This window comes from Zophobas morio, unplaced genomic scaffold (genome assembly GCF_036711695.1).
Source record: "Zophobas morio isolate AGI-343-1 ecotype UQ-CSIRO unplaced genomic scaffold, CSIRO_AGI_Zmor_V1 ptg000002l, whole genome shotgun sequence".
In the NCBI taxonomy this organism is placed as follows: Eukaryota; Metazoa; Arthropoda; class Insecta; order Coleoptera; family Tenebrionidae; genus Zophobas; species Zophobas morio.
In genome coordinates, this window is record NW_026972107.1 from 8,176,963 (window position 1) to 8,197,216 (window position 20,254).

Sequence of the window (20,254 nt, forward strand, 5' to 3'; positions counted from 1 at the left end):
GTCTGAACAAACAACTTAGCTTAAAGTTGGTTTAATAACAAACTCTACCTTTATACTGCTTTATAGTTTGCTTTTTCGTCTTTTCAGAACAAGAAACTTAAAACAAGTTTCAAATGGTAATTTCTCGATCTAACAACGAACGAAAAATTCATCACAATTGAGATCGGGGCGTGTATGGGTGGGGCTTAATCTTTGATTTTATTCGTTTCTTAATATGCAATTTTTTTATATTCTTTAAACATTACAGCAGGATACTCAAAAACATGTTGTTAATTTCTCGTAGAGAAATAGGGATTTTGCAGTTAAACTTCGCCCCCTTGGCTCACAATGAATAAAAAAATTATCACAAATGAGATCGGGTGGGTGGGCGGGGCGTATATTTTACCTTTTTTTTGTTAGTATACCTTAGAACATGGTTAAAATGGTACTTTTTTGCAAGGAAACATGGATTTTGCAATTATGGAGCGAAGCCTAATTCCTTATACAAATTTCCCATTTTTAACATGTTTTAAGTTTCATGTTGTGAAAAGAAGTCTACACATATTAAAACAAAGAGACAAAATGTAAGCCCGCCCACCCACCCGATCGCAATTGTAATGATTTTTTTATTCGCCGTGAACCAAGAAGGTGGAACTTAACTGCAAAATATTTAATTCTTTACAAGAAATTAAAAACATGTTTTTGGGGATCGTATTGTTTACAGAATCCTATGTGTATTAAGAAAAAAAGACAAAATATAAGCCCCGCCCACCCACCCCATCTCAATTGTGATGATTTTTTTTCTTCTTAGAAACTTGAAACACGCTTGAGATGGTAAATTTTTGTAAAGGAATATGGATTTTACAATTAGGCTCCGCCCCTAGGTCTGACAACGAATAAAAACTTCATTACTTCATTATTTAGATCAGGGCAGATATGGGTGGAGCTTAATCTTTGGCGTTGATTTTTTTTTAATGTACGTCATATTCTTTGAATAAAACGACACTCAAAAATATGTTTTTAATTTCACGTAGAGAAATAAGGATTTTGCAGTTAAACTCCGCCCCCTTGACTCACAACGAATAAAAGAAAGAAAAATTATCACAATTGAAATAGGGCGGGTGGGTGGGGCTTATATTTTGCCCTTTTTTTCTTAAAATATGTAGTCATCTTTTCATGACAAGAAACTTAAAATATGTTTAAAATGGTAAATTTGTATAGGGAAATATCAATTTTGCAATTACGTTCCGCCCCACAGCTTACGACGAATAAAAAAATCATTAGAATTGAGATCGGGCGGGTGGGTGGGGCTTATATTATGCTTTTTTTTTTAATATACATAGCTATTTTTTCACAACAAGAAACTTAGAACATGGTTAAAATGGTGCAAAATCGATATTTTCTTATGCAAATTTTACATTTTTAACAAGTTTTAAGTATCATGTTGTTCAAAGAATACCATGTATATTAAGAAAAAAAGGACAAAATATAAACCCCGCCCACCCATCCTTTCTCAAGTGTGATTTTTTTTTTTATTCATCGAAACTTAAATTACGCTTAAAATGATAAATTTTTGTAAGAAAATATGGATATTGTAATTAGGCACCGCCTCTAGGGCTGCCAACGAATGAAAACTTCATTACTATTTAGATCATGGCAGCTGTGGATGGGACCTATTCTTTGCCTTTATTTTTTTCTTAATGTACATAGTATTCTTTGAACAACACGATACTCAAAAATATGTTTTTAGTTTCTCGTAGAGAATTAAGAATTTTGCAGTTAAACTCCGCCCTCTTGGCTGACGACGAATAAAAAAATCATCACAATTGAGATAAGGTGGGTGGGTGGGGTATATATTTAGCTTGGTTTCTTAATACACGTAGTCGTCTTTACAAAACAAAAAACTTAAGACATGTTTGAAATGGTAAATTCTTGTAAACAAATATGGATCTTGCAATTAAGCCCCGCTCCTCGATCTGTTAACGAATGAAAAATTCATCACAATTGAGAATTGAGATCGGGGCGGGTATGGGTGGAGCCTAGTTTTGGCTTTATTTTTTTCTTAATATACATAGTATTCTTTGTACAGCACGATATTCAAAAACATGTTTTCAATTTCTCGCAGAGAAATAAGGATTTTGCAGTTAAGCTCCGTCCTCTTGGCTCACGGCGAATAAAAAAATCATCACAATTGAGACAATGGAATGTTGTTACAAATTTATTCTTTAAAGATCATTTAACTTTAGACTACACTATAACACATTATGCCATCAACGAGGATTGTTTTTTTTGTAAAAATTATAAAAAGATACCTTAAGGTCACGCAAAAAAGATTCATAAGCTAGAATTAAGTCTCCTTCACATGAACACTTTTGCGTCTTCAGTCGCGACGAGTTATAACGCTTTTCCTTTTGATAAAATTTCGTAGTGGAGTTTAACATGTCATGTGCCACCAATGTCTGCGTTTTGTTTCTGCGCTTTGGACGTTCAAGTGACCTTCCCGATGGTTCAACAGTTAGTGTGAAAACGTGTTTACTAAAATGAATTAAAACACAGCACACAAAAAAGTGCATAACCGGTGGAAACATAGTCCAGTCGACAAGTGTTGTTTACCTTGTAGATTTGTCAAACAACATATTTAAATCAAAATCGTTTAAATTTGGTGTTGCATAACTGAAGGCGCGAACGTTACAAGCATGTAAATCGCTAATCAAAATTGATCTACGTATTGTTACGTTACGATCGATTATGTACAAAAATAATTCCGGCGCAACTTGGCTGGCTTCTCTCAACATTCTCTGGACTCGACTTGTTAACTGCATTCAGCTGTCGTTGTCTAGACTACACTCCTCCCGATGGTAATTCTCATTTAAACCAGGCTCTTCTCCGGGCGCCGTCACCGACAATGAGTCATCAAAGCCGCGCATACTAGAACCCATAGGCGTCGTATCGGAGCGGCGTATGGGTTTATTTCGTAACAGTATCTTCTCCAAAAAGTTGTACCGTAATCTCAAAATTTTGCTGAATAAATCGAATTTAAAATATGCAAAATCTTATGTGTCTACACTTAAGATTTATAAATGCGTTCATGTTTTTTAGAATTGTTTATAAAGGGTGAACTCTTTGTTGATTAAATCAAAAACGGCTTGCCTCATTTTCCCGAGATTTTGCGAATGCAGTAGATACTGTTGTTATTAGTATTACCCTGCAGTGATCCAAATTCATATATGTGTCTTGGCGAACAAAAAAACAAAATTTTATTGTGGAAAATTCACAAAATCATTTTTTTTAATTTATCAAAATAGCTGGATTTGTTTGACTGTACTTTAGGGACGAAGAGAATGTCTGTCTAAATAACTTTTCACCAATTCTTAATTTAAATACATACATTAACGGAAATATACTTCAAGTACCCGTCAACAATTTTAACCAAAAAATAAAACAGCAAGACGTGTATAAATACAGAGAATTAATTATAGATTGGATTAGACCTCCAACGTGACGATCCCGATATCACCTGAAATTATATATGGTCGTCTCAGATTTTTTTGTTTTTAACACTATGCTTCATTTTAGTATTTTAGAATCTCATCTATAACAGCGCTGTACAACAATCGAACGACATTTTTTGCAGCCAGGAAATCATAATGATTGAATTTATCTGAAGGTACTTTGTAAGTTTTCACTACATTGGGCAGAACTTTGATAAGCTTCTCCACGTTCTGAAAACAAAATAAGGATAACTTTACTTGCAATTTTGAGAGTATTATATTAGGTTACCGCAATGTTGACAGCCCAGTCATTACTGGAATAATACAAGGCTGTGGGTACTGTAAGTTTAGATAAATTATAGAGGGGTGGCTTTTCTTGGTCGTACTTTTTTTTATTGCCCTGAATGCCATAGTCATATTTGCTGAAATTGCCAGAGCAGATCATTTGAAATACGTGCTCTATGTTGGTCAGTGATGTACCAGAAGGAAAATGTGAGCTTGTTAGAGACAACATTTCCTGAAAAAGGTCGTAGTAAAACTACTGTTTTTGAAGATATCTAATTTTTACCATAGGCATCTCATCATAATTGTAACCAAGCATAATAAACAAATGTTGCAAACATAAATTCGCAAAAATCGAATTTTCGTTGCAAATGTGTTCCAGATAAGTTCTAAATGGGTCACCTTGCTTAAGAATCTCACGGTAATTAAAAAATCTTAAGAATGTCTGAAAAAAAAAAACAGTTCAGTTTAAATTGGGTTCTATGAACACACTTCACCTTTATACTGTCTTGGTTTTTCACGAGGAATTTCAGCAATGGGCTTATTGGGTTTCCTATCAAAACAGCAGGACCTAGAGCTGTAAATAGTTTGACTCTACTGAGGTATTCACTTCTTTCCGAACCCATAATAGTGAAAGCGATCGTTGCTTGAGAAAAGCCGACGTAATGGAGTGAATGTTTGTTGGTAAATTTGACAATGTGATCAATAAATGCAGGTACGTCATATATTCCCATTTCATGCACCCTGAATAGTGCTATGTTTAAACCTTGAAGATATCCATGGGTGTATACGAACGTAAAATTCCAATAAGACGAGTCTTGGTCCGGATTTAAGACTGCGTGTTTTCTGGACCAAGCAGTACCTCTGAAATTTCCTAACCAAACGTCGTACCCTTTTTCCGCCAAAAGAAAGCTTAAACATTTGTGGGGTCCATAATGCACGTAGTCCCAAGCAGTTTGTAAGATTCCTGGTAAAAGTAAAATCGATGTTCTGTTTAGAGAATGATTTTCTCTTCCGTGGGGAATTCTATGGAGGGTTAAAATATATCCATCTTCGGTTGTGACGTGATGGACTTCGGCTGGGTATTCGTACCTTTGGATAATTTGTTCCTATGTTTAGTAGTATAACATCTGGATATTTAAACTGTGACACTTACAACATTGAGACCTACGTACGGATGTTTGTGTTTCGATTTATTCCAAACTTCAATAACAATGATGGAAAATGCAGTTAATACAGAAATATAAAGGATACTACGAAACATTGTTTCGGAAATATTACAACTGAAAAAAAAATCGTACAGTCCAACAAATCCCGCTTTTTTGAAAAATTATATAAAAAATTTGGTTCTACAATCTTTATTTTGTGATAATTTTTACTAGAAGTGAAATAAATAACAGCTCTTGCGCTACGGGGGGCAATTTCCAAGGGACCGCGGTCTGCATAATATTTAAAGCAGATAACCAACGGAAAAAATGGACTCCTAATAACATACTAACTTAACTTTAAACTGTTTATGTTTAGACGAAAAAATTCGACTAAAAGCACGTTCAGCATCAGCGTATGCATTTATGTTAAAATAAATTGTAATTTGATTGATTCCATAAAGCAGACAGAACTAATTAATTAATTAAGCTACAAACGAGGTGAATATTATTTTGGGTGAGGAGCTGTTAATATCATAATAATTATTTTATTGTCAATATAAGCGGGTGCGACATTATTGTAATTTTCGAGAAGATCGTCCTTGATTTAATAAAAAAATACTTCCTTAGCTTACGTGGACTTATTGGTGAAACCTTCTTTTAGATTGACGTCACTGATGTTTAGTTTTTACGTCAATGCAGAAAAATTGTGTTTGTATTAATAAATTAAAACTAAATAAACACACCTAATGCGTTTTTGACTGTGTCAAATAGAATTTCGTCGAGACGACTGACAGCTGTATGACCTAAATTTGCAAACAAAGAACACTTCCCGCGTACTATATGGATCGACGTTGGCCATGAAGTGTAACAAAATTTAATACACAAACTTAAATAAATAAATATTTATTGCTATTGTGACTGTTATACAGTGCATCTTTTTTAAAAGTGGCCATAGGGATTCCCATGTTAAATTTTATACCCCATGTTAACTTATGTTTGAGTAAAAATTCAGAGCTGAAATTTTTACTGGATGTAATTTGGGTTATCTCTTGTCGATTTTGTTTTAAAGTCATGCTTTAAATTGAAGGATATTAAAATATTTGGATATTTTTGTCGCTAATATTGTGGGCAGTCATGTAAAAACAGACATTTACCTCACGTTTCTAAACTTTGATTACTCGTTCGATTACTGGTTTTTAGTGACCGAAATTCGTCAACATGCCATAGTACACAATTAAAGAAAAATTTTATGGCACAGGTTTTTTCGATCGTGGACATTAAAAACGCAATTTCAGTGTAATTATGTTTTATTATCTTCATTTATGTTTGAATTACATCATTTTGTTTCTTTTCTAAAAACTGTAATAAAGGTATTTAATGATTAAATCAAAATTATGCTGTCAAAAATAACAAGTTAAAGTGATAAGTCAAAACCGTCTATGATGTACCATACTTTTTTAATCACATTAATTTTTATTTTTTAAAGCACAGATTAACAAATTACTGCAAAAAGTGGTACTGAAAATTAAAGTAGAACCCTAAGGCTATTTTCTCCGCAAAAATCATCTCTGGGTTTTCATCCTAACAAAAGTTAACAAGGGGTGTAAAATTTAACATGGGAATCCCTATGGCCACTTTTAAAAAAGATGCACTGTATATACACATTAATATTTCAAAATTTCGTTCACCACTTCTGCGTACAAAAGATCGACCACATTCTTAGGATAAATAAACTCATTGTGATTGAACGCTTCCAGTGGAACTTTGTAGCTTTTAACGACATTTGGAAGTGTTCGACTAATTTTCTCGACATTGTGAAATAAAAGTACCTTGTAGTATAGTTCCATGAATTTTAAAGTACATAATTACTTTTACATTGATTACCCAATCATTGCTTGAATAATACAAGGCAATAGGTGCGTTCACTTTTGATACATCATTCGCCGGGGGTCGCTTTTGACCATATTTTCTCAAATTTTCCTCTTTTTCCAAGTCGTACCGACTAAAAACCCCTGAATCTATTAATTGTGCTTGGGGGAAGCCCCTGCCGGAGTATTTGACTAAAAAATTAATGAATGAAACAATTTACTTACTGATTGAATCAAAAACGGTTTACTTCATTTTTCCGAAATTTTGCGAATACAATACTGTTATCATTATTATTATACTGTACTCGTAGTTATCCAACTTGATACATGTGTCCTTGCTAAAAAGATGATGCCCTTATCACAAAATTTTATTATGAAGAATCCACTTGAAACGAATGCTTCTCCACAAAATCATTTTTTTTTTTAATTTACCTAAAAAGTGTTTTTTTACTCTTTTCTGGGATGAAAGAAGTAACTTTCGGTAGTTTTTAATACACATTAACGAAAATGTCCACAAGTAACGGTGAACAAGGTTGAACAATAAATTAGACAGCCATGCGCATATAAATACGGAGAGTTATTTAAAGATTAGATTAGGCATCCAACATGACGACCCCGACAACCTGAAATTTTACGTGGTCATCACAAATTTTGTTGTTTTTAGCACTATATTTAATTTTAGTATTTTAAAATTTCATCTATTACAGCGTTGTATAACAATCGAACGACATTTTTTCCAGCTAGGAAATTGTAATGATTGAATTTTTCCGAAGGTACTTTGTAAATTTTCACTATATTGGGCAGAACTTTAGTAAGCCTCTCTACATTCTGAAAATGACATGTGGATATAATTGCTTGTAATTTTGGGAGTGTTTATCAGGTTACCGTAACGTCTATCGCCCAGTCATTACTCGCATAATACAGGGCTGTGGGTACTGTAAGTTTAGACGGATTATAATGTGGTGGATTTTCTTGGCCATATTTCTCTTTATTGTCGTGAATGCCGTAGTCATATTTACTGAAGTTGCCAGAACGTATCATTTGAAGCATGTGCTCTAGGTTGGCCACTGATGTTCCAGGTAGAAAATGTGAGCTTGTTAGAGACAGTATATCCTGCAACCGGTCAAGGTAAAACGTTTGTTTTAGAAGATATCTTAATTTTTTTACCATAGGCATCTCATCGTAATTGTAACCACAAAGAATAGAAAAATGTTGCACACATAAATTCGCAAAAACCGAATTTTCGTTGCAAATGTGTTCCATATAAGTTCTAAATAAGTCACCTCGTTTAGGAAACTCATGGTAATTAAAAAAACTAAAAAAGGCCTGAAAAAAAATCAACTTAAGCTAAAGTTTGTTTATTAACAAACTCCACCTTTATACGACTTATGTTTTTCACTGCGAACTTCAACAACGGACTTTTTGGGTTTCCCATGAAAATAGCAGGAGTTAGAGCTGTAAATAGTTTTACTCTAGTGAGGTATTCACTTTTTTCTGAACCCATAATAGCAAAGGCCGTCACTCCTTGCGAAAAGCCGACATAATGGAGCGAACTGTGGTTGCTAAATTTGAAAATATGATCAATAAATGCAGGTATGTCGTACATTCCCAACTCATGTGTCCTGAATAGTAGCAGTTTAAAGCTGAAAAACGTCCATGGGTGCATACGAACGTAAAATTCCAAAAAGACGAATCTTTGTCAGGATTTAAGACTGCGTGTTTTCTGGACCAAGTGGTACCTCTGAAATTTCCTAACCATACGTCGTAACCTTTTTCGGCCAAAAGAAAACTTAAGCATTTGTCGGGTCCATAATGCACGTAGTCCCAAGCACTTTGAAAGAATCCGGGTAAAAGTAGAATGGGTGTTCCGTTTCTAGAATGATTTTCTTTTCCGTGGGGTACTCTGTGGAGGGTTAAAATATATCCATCTTCAGTTGTGACGTGATGGACTTCGGCTGGGTATTCGTACCTTTGGATAATTTGTTCCTATGTTTAGTAGTATAACATCTGGATATTTAAACTGTGATACTTACTACATTGAGACCTACGTAAGGATGTTTGAGTTTGGATTTATTCCAAACTTCAATAACAATGATGGAAATTGCAGTTAATACAGAAATATAAAGGATGCTACGAATCATTATTTCCGAAATATTACATCTGAAAAAAATCGTCGAAGTATAGTCCAACAAATCCCGCTTTTTTGAAAAACTATATAAAAGTGAGCGCAAGTTCAGACAATGAAAACATATTTAAAGCAAATAACCAACGGGAAAAATGTACTCTTAATAACATATTAACATAACTTTAACTGTTTATGTTTAGACGAAAGAATTCGACTAAAAGCACGTTCAGCAATGGCGTATGTATTTATGTTAAAATAAACTGTAATTTGATTGATATTGTTTCCTTAAAGCAGAGAGAACTAATTAATTAATTAAGCTACAAACGATGTGAATATTATTTTGGGTGAGGAGCTGTTAATGTAATAATAATTATTTTATTGTCAATATAACCGGGTGCGACACTTTTGTAATTTTCGAGAAAATCGTCCTGGATTTAATAAAAAAATACTTCCTTAGCTTATGTCTACTTACTGGTGAAACCTTCTTTTAGATTGACGTCACTGGTGTTTATTTTGTACGTCAATGTAGAAAAATTGTGTTTGTATTAATAAATTAAAACTAAATAAACACACTTAATGCGTTTTTCACTGTGTCAAATAGAATTTCGTCGAGACGGTTGACAGCTGTATGACCCAAATTTGCAAACAAAGAACACTTCCCGCGTACTATATGGACTGACGTTGGCCATGAAGTGTAACAAAATTTAATAAACAAACTTAAATAAATAAATATTTATTACTATTGTGACTGTTATATATACACATTAATATTTCAAAATTTCGTTCACCACTTCTGCGTACAAAAGATCAACCACATTCTTAGCATAAATAAAGTCATTGTGATTGAACGCTTCCAGTGGAACCTTGTAGCTTTTAACGACATTTGGAAGTGTTCGACTAATTTTCTCGACATTCTGAAATATAAGTACCTTGTAGTATAGTTCCATGAATTTTAAACGTACATAATTACTTTTACATTGATTACCCAATCATTGCTGGAATAATACAAGGCAATAGGTGCATTCACTTTCAATACATCATACGCCGGCGGTCGCTTTTGACCATATTTTCTCAAATTTTCCTCTTTTCCAAAGTCGTACCGACTAAAAACCCCTGAATCTATTAATTGCGCTATGTGTTTTACCTGTCTTGGGGAAGCCCCTGCTGGAGTATTTGAATACAACACGGACAGCTCTGTCTTAAAACCAAAAAATGTTATTACTTAAAACCAATTTACAACCATCAGTACCTTATTAATCTGCTCGTAGCTATAACCGTGTAAAAGAAAAGTGTGATGTAGACACAATTCGACAAACAAAGAGTGTTCGTTGCAAATATGCCTCAAGTAACTAGAAATGAAGCTGTTTTCACTGAGAACATCCAAAAAATTGAAAATATCCAAAAACCACTACAAAAACTTTAAAATCATGTCAAAATGTTTCGGTTTTAACTCACGTCCATTATCATCCTAAAACGTATTAAAACTCCAACTGGGCCCGCGGGGTCCTTTAAAAACATAGCAGGCGCGAGGGCCGTCATTAACTTAATTTTTTTCATATATTCAGGTTTGTCCGAACCGAGTATGAAAAACACGGTCGTTCCTTGTGAGTACCCAACATAATGAAGCGAATCCGCTCCCGTCACTTCCGAAATATAATCAATGAAAGCTGGTACGTCGTAGTATCCAATTTCGTCCAAACTAAAACGAACACGAGTCTTTTTACACCAAAAAATGCGTACCGTGTGCGTACCTACCTATAGTCCCAAAATTGTTTGTCTTTGTTTGGGTTTAAAAATTTGTGTTTTCTGGACCAGGTCGTACCTCTGGCGTTCCCCAACCAAACGTCGTACCCTTTATCGACCAAAAGAAAACTCAACGCTTTGTTCGGACCTAGGTTTATAAAGTCCGTGGCGCTTTGTGTGAAACCGTGCATAAACAAAACGGGAGTTCGTTTCGTGGGTGTTTTTTCCGGTCCGTGGGGGATTCTGTGGATGCTTAAAATGTAACCATCGTCTGTTTCGACTTCGTGTTTTTCGATGGGGTACTCGTATTTCGTGACGAGTTGTTCCTAGATTTTTCCAGAACTAGTACCGATTATTACTAGATGAAGTACTCACGATGTTCAACCCTGCGTACGGGTGCTTAGGCTTGGTACTATTAAAAATCTCCACTAAAACCACCGAAACCACAACGGCACACACGAACGAAATGTTTTTGTTGATCATTTCAGCTGTGAATGTGTTATCGCTAGAAAACTTTTCGCAAATAAGAACTTTATTCGTTGACCTTATAAAGTGCAAAAATTATTTAAGTTGCGGAGTATCGCTCTTCCGTGTTAGGCAAGACTAGGGTCAACAAAATATTTATTGATAAATTGATGACACATTTTTCTTAGCTCTCAGCTGTTATTTCTGCGATGACGTCGTTGTATAATAAATCGACGACATTGCGAGCCCATAGGAAGTCCAGATGGTTGAACTGGGAGTAGCGTACTTGTTTCGCGCTAGCTAAATTTGGTAACTCTTCGGCTAGTCTGAGAACGTCTTCTACGGCGTTTAACCAGTCATTACCAGCGTAGTACAAACTCACACGAGCCGTGATTTTTGTGATGTCGTACAACGGTGGCATTTCTTGACCGTACTGGATCTTGTTTACTTCAACCCCATAGTCGTACTGGGCGAAATAGCCTGACTCGGCTCCTTGGATGAAGTGCATGAGTTGTTTAATGGAACAACCAGCAGGAGTATTGGACGTAATAACAGAAACGAAGTCCTAAAATCAAGAAGTAGTACCACACAAATCAGTATACAGTTTTTACCGGGTCAATCTGCCAGTCGAAACCAACAATCGCGTTGATGAACCACACACAGGAGTCTTGGTACGGGGAACCTTTACTACACAAAACATTCCCTAAGTCGGTGAAATAATCAAAATGTGGGAGTACTTCGTGAATTTTCAAGATTGGAACAACAGTCTGCAAACTTTTTTAAGTACCGTGGCCACACAAATCTCCAAACTTACTTTAACTAGGTCATAATTATCAACAAGAGGTGCCAAAAACGGGTTAGGTACGTTAGCGACATGCGCCACCGGTGATAAAGCCGTCATTAGACGAATTTTAGCGTTATACTCGGGCTTTTCGCTCGCCATTACAAAAAAACTGGTAGTACCTTGCGAGTGACCTACGTAGAAAATCTGTTCTTTGTTTGTCGCGTTTATGATGTAGTCGATTTTGGCCGGTATGTCGTAAATACCGATTTCGTGGAAACTGAAATCAAAAAATTTCTCAGCGTCTATATCTGGATTCAGAGTCAGGTGTTTGCGTGACCAGGTGTTGCCCCTTTGATTTCCTAGCCAGACGTCGTAACCACAGTCCGCCAGAAGAAGACCAAGCGCGTTTTCAGGCCCCATGTTAACCCAGTCGACTGAGCTGCTCAGAAGACCGTGCATGAGCAAAACCGGGTACTTCATGGTACTGACACTTTTTATTCCATGCGGGATGCGGTGGAGGGTGAGTATGTACCCGTCGTCCGTTTCCACATCGTGGGACTCGATGGGGTAACCGTACTTCGTGGCCAGTTGAATCTGGAGTTAACCGATGGGTGATACGTGTGGTACTGATTGGTACTTACAATATTCAAGCCTGTGTCGGGGTGGAGATTTGGAACTGCGATGGTACTAGCTGTTACAAATACCCAGATAAAACGATACATTGGAGCCTCTTGGATATTAACAATCGACTGGCTAATTGTATAATGAATTTTTGTTTTTATATTTTCACGCGGTTTTTGAATGAGAACACGCATTAAGCGATTGTATCTTCATTGTCTGTTGTTATAATTTGGCGATGAAATTGGATTTTGATGTGCGAGACCATGACCTTGGAAGAGAATACGGCAATCGGAAATGACAATTTTGCCCGGTGTAATTAAATTTGTTACAATATTGTCGGTTTTTTGTTTTCTTTTATGATTTTAAGATTTTTTTAGAATTATAAGTATTTTGTAATAGTGCTGATGTTCAATGTTGTAGAAGGTTTTTAGGGCTCTATGTAGTACCCTGATAGTACAATATACTTGAAATTACGATTTATAGAAGTAGCAAATATGCAACAAATTTTATTAGGATATAATAACTACATACAGATCTGTAGCAACTCTACGAGAATTTCAATGCAAGATCTACAATACTTTTGATAACATTTGATCTAGTTGATTTTTAGTACTTTCAGCATTTAATATAAATGCTTCTAATGCCGCTTCATAAGACTGATAACTTTGTTATAGACCAACTCACGTGCCCGTATCCCAAAAACATAATCCAAATGATTAAACGAGTCTTCAGCTACCAAAAATTTCCCCTGCACGTTTGCCAACCCACTGTATAACCTATCAACATCGGTTTTGCCAGATAACCAATCATTATTACTGTAGTGAATATACACCGGTGCTGTAATCTTCTTCAGATCGTAATCCGGAGCCCAAATCGACCCATACTTTTGTAAATTCCCAACCATTCCATAGTCGTACCTCCTGAAATGCCCAGAATTGATTTCCTGGGCATAGTGCAGAAACTGCTTGGTGGAAGCTCCTGCAGGTGTGTGTCCACTCATGATGGGCAAAAGCGTACCGTTCATCTCCTTCGGGCTAAACCCACAAATTGCAAAAAGTGCGTTGGTACACAAAACCTGCGTCAGGGAATCGTCTCCACATAGAATATTCCCACCCAGAGACATAAAATCGTTACTGGGTAAGAATTCCCGAATTCCAATTAGGTTCAACAAAAGCCCCATAGGTTTCTGCCAGAAAGCTATAATGTGCATCAAAGGACTCGTCATGTGGTTCATGAACCCGATGGGAGCTAGACTGAAATGGGCTTTAACTTTAGCGTTGTAGTCCGGTCGCATCGACATCATTACGTAAAAAGTAGTGGTACCCTGTGAATGCCCGATGTGAAACAAGCTATCTTTGTTGGTTTTTTCCAGAACGAAGTCGATCATAGCGGGAAGGTCGTAATACCCGATTTCGTGCCAGCTGAAGTCCCAGAATTCGTCAGAAGTGTTTGGGTTCAAGTAGGTGTGGTTACGAGAGAGCTTGTTACCACGGGCGTTGCCCATCCATACGTCGTAGCCTTCGTCTGCCAAAACGTAAGCCAGACCTTTCGAAGGACCTGATATAATCCAATCTGCTGAAGAAGACAGGATGCCGTGTTGGAGATAAGCCACTTCTGAGGGGGCTACTTTGGAATTTTTGCCATGCGGGATGCGGTGAAGGGTTAGAATGTAGTTGTCAGGCGTTGTGATGTGGTACTCTTCACACGGGTAACCGTATTTGGTGATAATTTCGGGCTAAAATTGAAAGTTAGACATTTTGGTACGAATAAAAAGTGGTACTTACCACGCTCAACCAGGTATCTTCATTGTCACTCTTGGCTTGAATTGGGTCGGGTTTAAGGTGTTTTGGTGTTAGGGGTGACGTTTGGGCAAAGCCTACAAGACAAAGTGCTAGCAGTACCAACATTTTGATCGGTGTTTGATATATAACTGGAAAACAGCTCAGTATTTATATATATGGGCAAAAAAGTGCCGGCAGAAATTTTCGCAATAGTAGCGATAATAGAAAACACATGACTTATCAATTAATCCTTGTACTACGTACTAAGGGAGTCAATTAAAATTATATTTCAAGATCAAGTTTGTGCAATTACTATTGTTTGCAAGATTGGAAACCCACCATTTTGGTAATACAAGTAAATGTAAGTAGTAAGATAACCCATATGTTCTAACCCAAACTCAACATGATACAAATTTTAAGGAATTTTGCCCTATTTTTAAGGTATATTATTATAGCCACACTTTCCAAAAAATTGAAGAATTTAAAAGAGGATTTTTGTGGTTGATGGCTCATTTATACATACAGACTATATGGACGGATTTTTTGAAAATTTGTAGCTCTCTTTTGCATTACCATGTGAAATTCGAGGTGACCCTTCTTTTCGAAAGTTCAAGTGCACAAGTTAAGTAAAGCACTTTTATCTTATATATTCAAGAAAAGTGGAAACTACAACACTTCAAATAGATAAGTGATCTATTGTTACAAAGACAACTGATAACTCTTACACAAAAGGATTAAAGCAAATAAAAAATGCAAATGTTCATCTTGCGTTAGCAATTCCACTTAGAATGAAAAATATGTACACTTTCCATTTCACAAATCGTACCACTAATATGCCTTATACATAAAAACACGTCACGCTAGCCACTCGAGATAATTATAGCAATATTTTCACACTCAATTACTTTATTGTTAATCTAAAAGCGATTCACTGATACACCGACTGATAAGAACATTGACCATTTGCGTAAGATTATTAAAAATTCCTTTCGCAATTACAAAATTACTATGTGATAACCATGCACCTATTTTAAGGTAAAGTTGAGTGCTATCAAAAAAGTACTGATGACTTGTCTTGAAAATTAAAAATACATAAACCATCCATTAATATAATATAATAACGTTAATATTAGTGAATCCTGGATGTTCCACGCTCTAATTACAGATCAGACGATTGACATGAAAAACGTATCGTTGTACATTTGCTACAGTGAATCGATTAGTCAAACGTTTCTATTGTTGAAATACAAAATTAAATTTTAGTTTAGTTTTAGGTCCATTAAAATAGTTCTAGTGATACAATTTGTGAAATATGATCTGGATGTGGAAAGTGTGCATATTTATCATATTAAATAAGTGGAATTACTAACGCAAGATAAATACTCCTTATTTTTTTTTAATTTGTTTTAATCCCTTTGTGTAAGAGGTATCGATTGTCTTTGTAACAATAGACCACTTATCTATTTGTAGTTTACACTTTTCTTGAACAGTGATAAGATAAAAGTGCTTCACATAACTTTAAATGCACTTGAACTTTTGAAAAGAAGGGTCACCTCGAATTTCACATGGTACTACAAAAAAGAGCTACAAAATTTCAAAAATCATTTTATTTTAATATCTCGTCATCAAACTTAGGATCCTGTTATAAAGAACCTTTGGGGCATCCATTCCATACATATAGTCTATATGTGTAAATGAGCCATCAGCCACAAAAAAATCTCCTTTTGAACTCTTTAATTGTTTGGAAAGTGTGGCTACATCTTCTGGCGAAGAAATCCAATCACTGTTGCTGCTGAAGGTGTAAATGGGAACAGTAATTTTGCTTAGATCGTAGTCTGGAGGGGACAATTGACCATATAGTTTGAAATTACTCCAATATCCGTAGTCGTACTGACGAAAATGGCCTAAAATAACCTCTATATTCTATATAATTTTGGTAAACGCAAGTCACCTGAGTTAATTTCCTGACTAAAATGCAACACTTGCTTGGTCGAACTCCCAGCAGGAACGTGTGTTAAAATCAGTGGAAGAAGAGTTAAATTGAGGTGGTCAAGATTGAAGCCCGCAATGGCAAAAAGCGCATTATTGCACACGTATTCACCAATCGAGTACGCACCACATAGTTTTTCCCCCAAAATATTGACAACCCCGTTTTTTGGCAATAATTCATTCAAATCCATCCAATACGCTACGTTCTGGAAATAAATTAGCTTCCCTTTTCAAGAGTTTGCCTCCTTACCTCAAACACGACATTGAAAGCCGCCAAAAAATGCATAATCGGACTGAACATATGATTAACAAAGGCTATAGGAGCCATACTAAACTGGGCTTTAATTTTCGCATTATATTCCGGTTTTAGTGAACACATCACGTAGAAGGCGGCAGTTCCTTGAGAATGTCCGATATAGAAAATTTCTTTCTGTTGTATTTTTCCCAAAATATAATCTATGGTTGCTGGAAGGTCATACACTCCTATTTCGTGGAAAGAAAAATCCCAGAATTCTTTTGACTTGGGGTCCAAAGAAGTGTGGTTACGCGAGTATCGATTACCTCGGGCGTTCCCCAACCACACGTCGTACCCTTCGTTTGAAAGTATGTACCCTAAGCCATGGCTGGGTCCCGTTATGATCCAGTCGGCAGAAGAAGCAAAGATTCCGTGCATTACAAGAACGGAAGAGTTGATGGGTTTGCGTGAGGGGAGAATTCGGTGAAGACTGAGAATATATCCATCTTCAGTAATCACGTGGTGCACTTCCACTGAGTAGTGGTACTTGGCAATGATCTCCGGCTGAAACCGATTTAGGTTTTTGCAAAAACCAGAATTGTGAAACTTACGACTGTTGAATTAACTTCATCTTGTAGTGACGGAGGTAAAGGTTGAAGTACTTGCGAGAGAGTGACGGGCTTTAAAAAAAGCAACGAAAGAAGAGACACCCAAATGAGCATTTTTGTTAATGATAAAGAATTTTGAAACTTTTAATTTATAGGTACTTTTACGTGAAGGTTAGAGTTTATCGAGTTGTTTCGAAATAAACAATAGGTTCTGCGATCAGTTTTTATATTGTGGTACTTTAAATGCTAGAAACACAATGGATTCTAATAGTGCGCCATTATGTTAGTCACCTTTGCGTATACAACTTCCGGGGCTCGTGTCCCGTACATGTAATCGATGTGATTGAAAAGATTGTCGGAAACTTTAAGTTTTTGCTTGCAATTGTCACCTAAATGTTTACAAAGTGTAAAAACGCCCTCTGAAGCCGCCAACCAGTCGTTGTGACTATAAACGAGGTAAATGGGAGTTTGAATATGCTTTATTTCGTAAAGAGGAGGAAAAAGTGAGCCATAGATTCCCAAGTTGTCGATACCAAAGTCGTACTGTTGAAATTGACCCGTTCTTACGAGCTGAGCGTAGTGCATAATCTGTTGCACGGAAGCTCCGGCCGGAGTATGTGCAAATATAACTGGAATGAGCGTGGTGTTCATTTCCGCCGGGCTGTACCCACACAACGCAAACAACACATTTGCGCACAAATTCTGAATACTTTCATCCTTCTTACAGTACTTATCGGCAATCTTTTTTAAAAATTCGTTACTCGGATTGAATTCGTGGAAGCCTATCGCTTCGAAAAGCTTTTCTACAGGAAACCAGTGAGCCAAAAATCGTAGGATTGGACTTTTTACAAATGCCATATAAGCCACAGGAGCTAGACTAACATGTACACGAACTTTCTTGTTATACTCAGGACGCATTGAAGTCATGATGTAAAACGAGGTGGTACCTTGTGAATACCCTACGTGGAAAAGTTGGCGTTGTTTGGTCACCCCCAGAATATAGTCGATCATTGCAGGTACGTCAATGGTACCGATTTCATGAAAACTGAACTTCCAAAATTCTGGGTTTGCGTCAGGGTTTAATGTTGTGTGGTTACGGGAGAATTTGTTACCACGGGCGTTCCCTAACCAGACGTCGTAACCCCGATCTGCTAAAAAATAGCCCAGACCGTGATTGGGACCAGTGATTATCCAGTCTGCTGAGGAACAGAGAAGACCATGCATTACAAGTACTGGTTTAGCAGGTAGTACTGAATTTGCCCCGTGAGGGATTCTATGAAGCTTTAAAATGTAACCATCTGGGGTTGTTACGTAATGTTCTTCGACTGGATAGCCGTATTTGCTGATGATTTCTGGCTAAAACTTTCTTATAGTGTTTGAACAACCAACGAAAGTGCACTTACCACGGTGAGAAAAGCATCTTGCTCATCGTATTGAACAGAATATGCAAAAGTTAATATTGCAATGGTACAATTTAGTAGAAGGATTATGGATAATGAGAGATGCATTGTTTTCGATTTGTAAACTAAATTCACCTGTAGATATTTTATAAGTACATGAATTATCGCTGCTTGAAATTCAAATGAATTTATTAAGATACATGTACAAATTATGACAAAAAGATAATTTGTTATAATGTTAATGTCGTGCCATTAAGCTTATCACTTTCGCATACACCAGTTCCGGGGCCCTCATTCCGATGAGGTAGTCCAAGTGATTGAAACTGTCTTCTGATACCAAGAACTTGTTACAGCTATCACCCATTTCTTCACACAACCTAACAACATCGACTTCCGCAGCCATCCAGTCGTTGTGACTGTAGAATAAGTAACTGGGTGCTGTGATAAGCGACAGATCATAGGAAGGTGGTTCCGACGATCCATATACATCCATATTGTCATCACCAAAGTCGTACTGGCGGAAGTACCCTGAAACAATTTCTTGCCCATAATGCACCACCTGTCGCGTCGACGCTCCAGCTGGTAAGTGTCCCATCAAAACCGGCAGGATGGTCTCATTCAGCTCCGACGGACTGTACCCACACATCACAAAAAGTACGTTACTGCAGAGTGCTTGGGTGACTTCTTCGTCCTTGCACAGCGTCTCTCCCGCCAAAGTGATGAGCTCATTATTGGGTAGGAATTCGTTCCAACCGATCATTTCAAAAAGCGCATCTATGGGTCCTACAAAGTACGCTAGGATTTGCATTAGAGGGCTGGTCATGTGTTTCATGTATGCAATAGGGGCAAGACTGAAGTGGGCTTTGATTTTGTCGTTGTACTCCGGGCGAGTGGTGGCCATAACGTAGAATACTGTGGTACCTTGGGAGTGCCCGACGTAATAGAGATTGGGTTGACCGGTAGTTTCTAGGATGTGGTCGATCATGGCAGGGATATCAATAGCGCCGATTTCGTGCCAGCTGAAGTGCCAGAATTCCGCATCGGTGTTGGGGTCGAGTGTGGTATGGTTACGGGAGTTGTAGTTACCACGGCCGTTGCCTAGCCAGACGTCGTAGCCTTCATCGGCTAGAATGAATCCCAGACCGTGCTCCACCCCAGTGATGACCCAATCGGCTGAAGAACTGAGAAGGCCGTGTTGGACCAAGACGGGTTTGGTGGATACCGTGTCCATGTTTTTGCCATGAGGGATGCGGTGAAGAGTGAGGATGTAGCCGTCTGAGGTTACCACGTTGTGGACTTCTGCTGGGTAGCCGTATTTGGTGATGATTTCAGGCTAAATTATTTTAGTACTGGTTGTTTATGAGTGTTGCTGGAAACTTACCACGGTGAGGTGACCATCTTCATCATCTGCTGGAACGATTGGAGAAGCAGAAGAATAGAGGAACAGAGAAATGAATAAAATTAGCACCGGCTGCATTTTGTACTTATGTGGGGATCTGAACGGTACTATGAGCCTACGAAATACATCTTCGGCTTTTTATACAATGTGATTTTAATCTTAATCTCAAGACTTTGTCTTTTTGTTGTTTTTATCGTTTGATATGTATTGTAATTTGCGAACGTGACATTTGAACGTGGCATTGAAATATAGTGATTTTAAATTTGTGGAATTTTTGATTAGATGTCAGATATATGCGGTACAAATAGAAATTTCTAGAAAAATAAGCTTACATTG

At 36.9% G+C, this 20,254-nt stretch overlaps 7 protein-coding genes across 9 annotated transcripts; all 7 read right to left on the reverse strand.

The window, feature by feature from the left end:
* Positions 1-3,234: 3,234 nt before the first annotated feature.
* Positions 3,235-6,142, reverse strand: LOC135141977 (lipase 1-like). Of its 3 annotated transcripts, XM_064073785.1 has the most exons (7): positions 5,644-6,141; positions 4,909-5,035; positions 4,548-4,861; positions 4,250-4,496; positions 4,039-4,197; positions 3,760-3,987; positions 3,235-3,701 (listed from the first exon to the last, which is right to left on the reverse strand). In XM_064073785.1, exons 2-7 carry the CDS (start codon positions 5,014-5,016, stop codon positions 3,552-3,554), a joined length of 1,206 nt encoding a protein of 401 aa, XP_063929855.1. In that variant the 5' UTR covers positions 5,017-5,035; positions 5,644-6,141; the 3' UTR covers positions 3,235-3,551. The 3 variants fall into 3 exon arrangements, with proteins under 3 accessions (XP_063929855.1, XP_063929708.1, XP_063929787.1); XM_064073638.1 differs by having other exon boundaries at positions 4,250-4,861; positions 5,644-6,142; XM_064073717.1 differs by lacking the exon at positions 5,644-6,141 and adding an exon at positions 5,533-5,628 and having other exon boundaries at positions 4,250-4,861.
* A 183-nt stretch (positions 6,143-6,325) lies between these two features.
* On the reverse strand, positions 6,326-11,128 carry LOC135123046 (uncharacterized). Its single transcript, XM_064047580.1, has 13 exons — positions 11,012-11,128; positions 10,649-10,962; positions 10,349-10,592; positions 10,143-10,301; positions 9,864-10,091; positions 9,665-9,807; positions 8,802-8,928; positions 8,441-8,754; positions 8,144-8,390; positions 7,936-8,094; positions 7,654-7,881; positions 7,017-7,596; positions 6,326-6,960 (listed from the first exon to the last, which is right to left on the reverse strand). The coding sequence occupies exons 1-12, from the start codon at positions 11,117-11,119 to the stop codon at positions 7,447-7,449; spliced, it is 2,421 nt and encodes an 806-aa protein (XP_063903650.1). The 5' UTR covers positions 11,120-11,128; the 3' UTR covers positions 6,326-6,960; positions 7,017-7,446.
* Positions 11,129-11,278: 150 nt separating this feature from the next.
* Positions 11,279-12,878, reverse strand: LOC135126886 (lipase 3-like). Its single transcript, XM_064053091.1, has 4 exons — positions 12,527-12,878; positions 11,916-12,479; positions 11,713-11,868; positions 11,279-11,666 (listed from the first exon to the last, which is right to left on the reverse strand). Exons 1-4 carry the CDS (start codon positions 12,698-12,700, stop codon positions 11,286-11,288), a joined length of 1,275 nt encoding a protein of 424 aa, XP_063909161.1. The 5' UTR covers positions 12,701-12,878; the 3' UTR covers positions 11,279-11,285.
* Positions 12,879-13,037: 159 nt separating this feature from the next.
* On the reverse strand, positions 13,038-14,446 carry LOC135126891 (lipase 3-like). The gene is made up of 2 exons (XM_064053104.1): positions 14,291-14,446; positions 13,038-14,241 (listed from the first exon to the last, which is right to left on the reverse strand). Exons 1-2 carry the CDS (start codon positions 14,411-14,413, stop codon positions 13,144-13,146), a joined length of 1,221 nt encoding a protein of 406 aa, XP_063909174.1. The 5' UTR covers positions 14,414-14,446; the 3' UTR covers positions 13,038-13,143.
* A 1,452-nt stretch (positions 14,447-15,898) lies between these two features.
* LOC135142164 (lipase 1-like) lies at positions 15,899-17,298 on the reverse strand. Its single transcript, XM_064073863.1, has 4 exons — positions 17,123-17,298; positions 16,527-17,075; positions 16,239-16,482; positions 15,899-16,191 (listed from the first exon to the last, which is right to left on the reverse strand). Exons 1-4 carry the CDS (start codon positions 17,231-17,233, stop codon positions 15,899-15,901), a joined length of 1,197 nt encoding a protein of 398 aa, XP_063929933.1. The 5' UTR covers positions 17,234-17,298.
* Positions 17,299-17,383: 85 nt separating this feature from the next.
* LOC135123143 (lipase 1-like) lies at positions 17,384-18,627 on the reverse strand. The gene is made up of 2 exons (XM_064047673.1): positions 18,523-18,627; positions 17,384-18,475 (listed from the first exon to the last, which is right to left on the reverse strand). Exons 1-2 carry the CDS (start codon positions 18,625-18,627, stop codon positions 17,384-17,386), a joined length of 1,197 nt encoding a protein of 398 aa, XP_063903743.1.
* A 63-nt stretch (positions 18,628-18,690) lies between these two features.
* On the reverse strand, positions 18,691-20,039 carry LOC135142252 (lipase 1-like). Its single transcript, XM_064073968.1, has 2 exons — positions 19,901-20,039; positions 18,691-19,852 (listed from the first exon to the last, which is right to left on the reverse strand). Exons 1-2 carry the CDS (start codon positions 19,994-19,996, stop codon positions 18,758-18,760), a joined length of 1,191 nt encoding a protein of 396 aa, XP_063930038.1. The 5' UTR covers positions 19,997-20,039; the 3' UTR covers positions 18,691-18,757.
* Positions 20,040-20,254: the final 215 nt, after the last annotated feature.

Bases quoted from the DNA above. Each gene is read 5' to 3' on its own strand.
- LOC135141977 (XM_064073638.1), bottom strand. From the start codon at position 5,016: ATGTTTCGTAGTATCCTTTATATTTCTGTATTAACTGCATTTTCCATC. The intron at 4,862-4,908 runs GTAAGTGTCACA...TACTAAACATAG, and splicing joins CGTACGTAGGTCTCAATGTT to GAACAAATTATCCAAAGGTA. The intron at 3,702-3,759 runs GTAACCTAATAT...TTTTGTTTTCAG, and splicing joins ACTGGGCTGTCAACATTGCG to AACGTGGAGAAGCTTATCAA.
- LOC135123046 (XM_064047580.1), bottom strand. From the start codon at position 11,119: ATGATCAACAAAAACATTTCGTTCGTGTGTGCCGTTGTGGTTTCGGTG. The intron at 8,095-8,143 runs GTGGAGTTTGTT...ATTTTTTTTCAG, and splicing joins AAAACATAAGTCGTATAAAG to GCCTTTTTTAGTTTTTTTAA. The intron at 7,882-7,935 runs GTAAAAAAATTA...GACCGGTTGCAG, and splicing joins ATTACGATGAGATGCCTATG to GATATACTGTCTCTAACAAG.
- LOC135126886 (XM_064053091.1), bottom strand. From the start codon at position 12,700: ATGCGTGTTCTCATTCAAAAACCGCGTGAAAATATAAAAACAAAAATT. The intron at 12,480-12,526 runs GTAAGTACCAAT...GGTTAACTCCAG, and splicing joins CCGACACAGGCTTGAATATT to ATTCAACTGGCCACGAAGTA. The intron at 11,869-11,915 runs GTAAGTTTGGAG...AAAAGTTTGCAG, and splicing joins ATAATTATGACCTAGTTAAA to ACTGTTGTTCCAATCTTGAA.
- LOC135126891 (XM_064053104.1), bottom strand. From the start codon at position 14,413: ATGTTGGTACTGCTAGCACTTTGTCTTGTAGGCTTTGCCCAAACGTCA. The intron at 14,242-14,290 runs GTAAGTACCACT...TTTCAATTTTAG, and splicing joins AAGATACCTGGTTGAGCGTG to CCCGAAATTATCACCAAATA.
- LOC135142164 (XM_064073863.1), bottom strand. From the start codon at position 17,233: ATGCTCATTTGGGTGTCTCTTCTTTCGTTGCTTTTTTTAAAGCCCGTC. The intron at 16,483-16,526 runs GTAAGGAGGCAA...ATTTATTTCCAG, and splicing joins CTTTCAATGTCGTGTTTGAG to AACGTAGCGTATTGGATGGA. The intron at 16,192-16,238 runs GTGACTTGCGTT...AGGTTATTTTAG, and splicing joins TAGTCAGGAAATTAACTCAG to GCCATTTTCGTCAGTACGAC.
- LOC135123143 (XM_064047673.1), bottom strand. From the start codon at position 18,627: ATGCATCTCTCATTATCCATAATCCTTCTACTAAATTGTACCATTGCA. The intron at 18,476-18,522 runs GTAAGTGCACTT...AGAAAGTTTTAG, and splicing joins AAGATGCTTTTCTCACCGTG to CCAGAAATCATCAGCAAATA.
- LOC135142252 (XM_064073968.1), bottom strand. From the start codon at position 19,996: ATGCAGCCGGTGCTAATTTTATTCATTTCTCTGTTCCTCTATTCTTCT. The intron at 19,853-19,900 runs GTAAGTTTCCAG...AAAATAATTTAG, and splicing joins AAGATGGTCACCTCACCGTG to CCTGAAATCATCACCAAATA.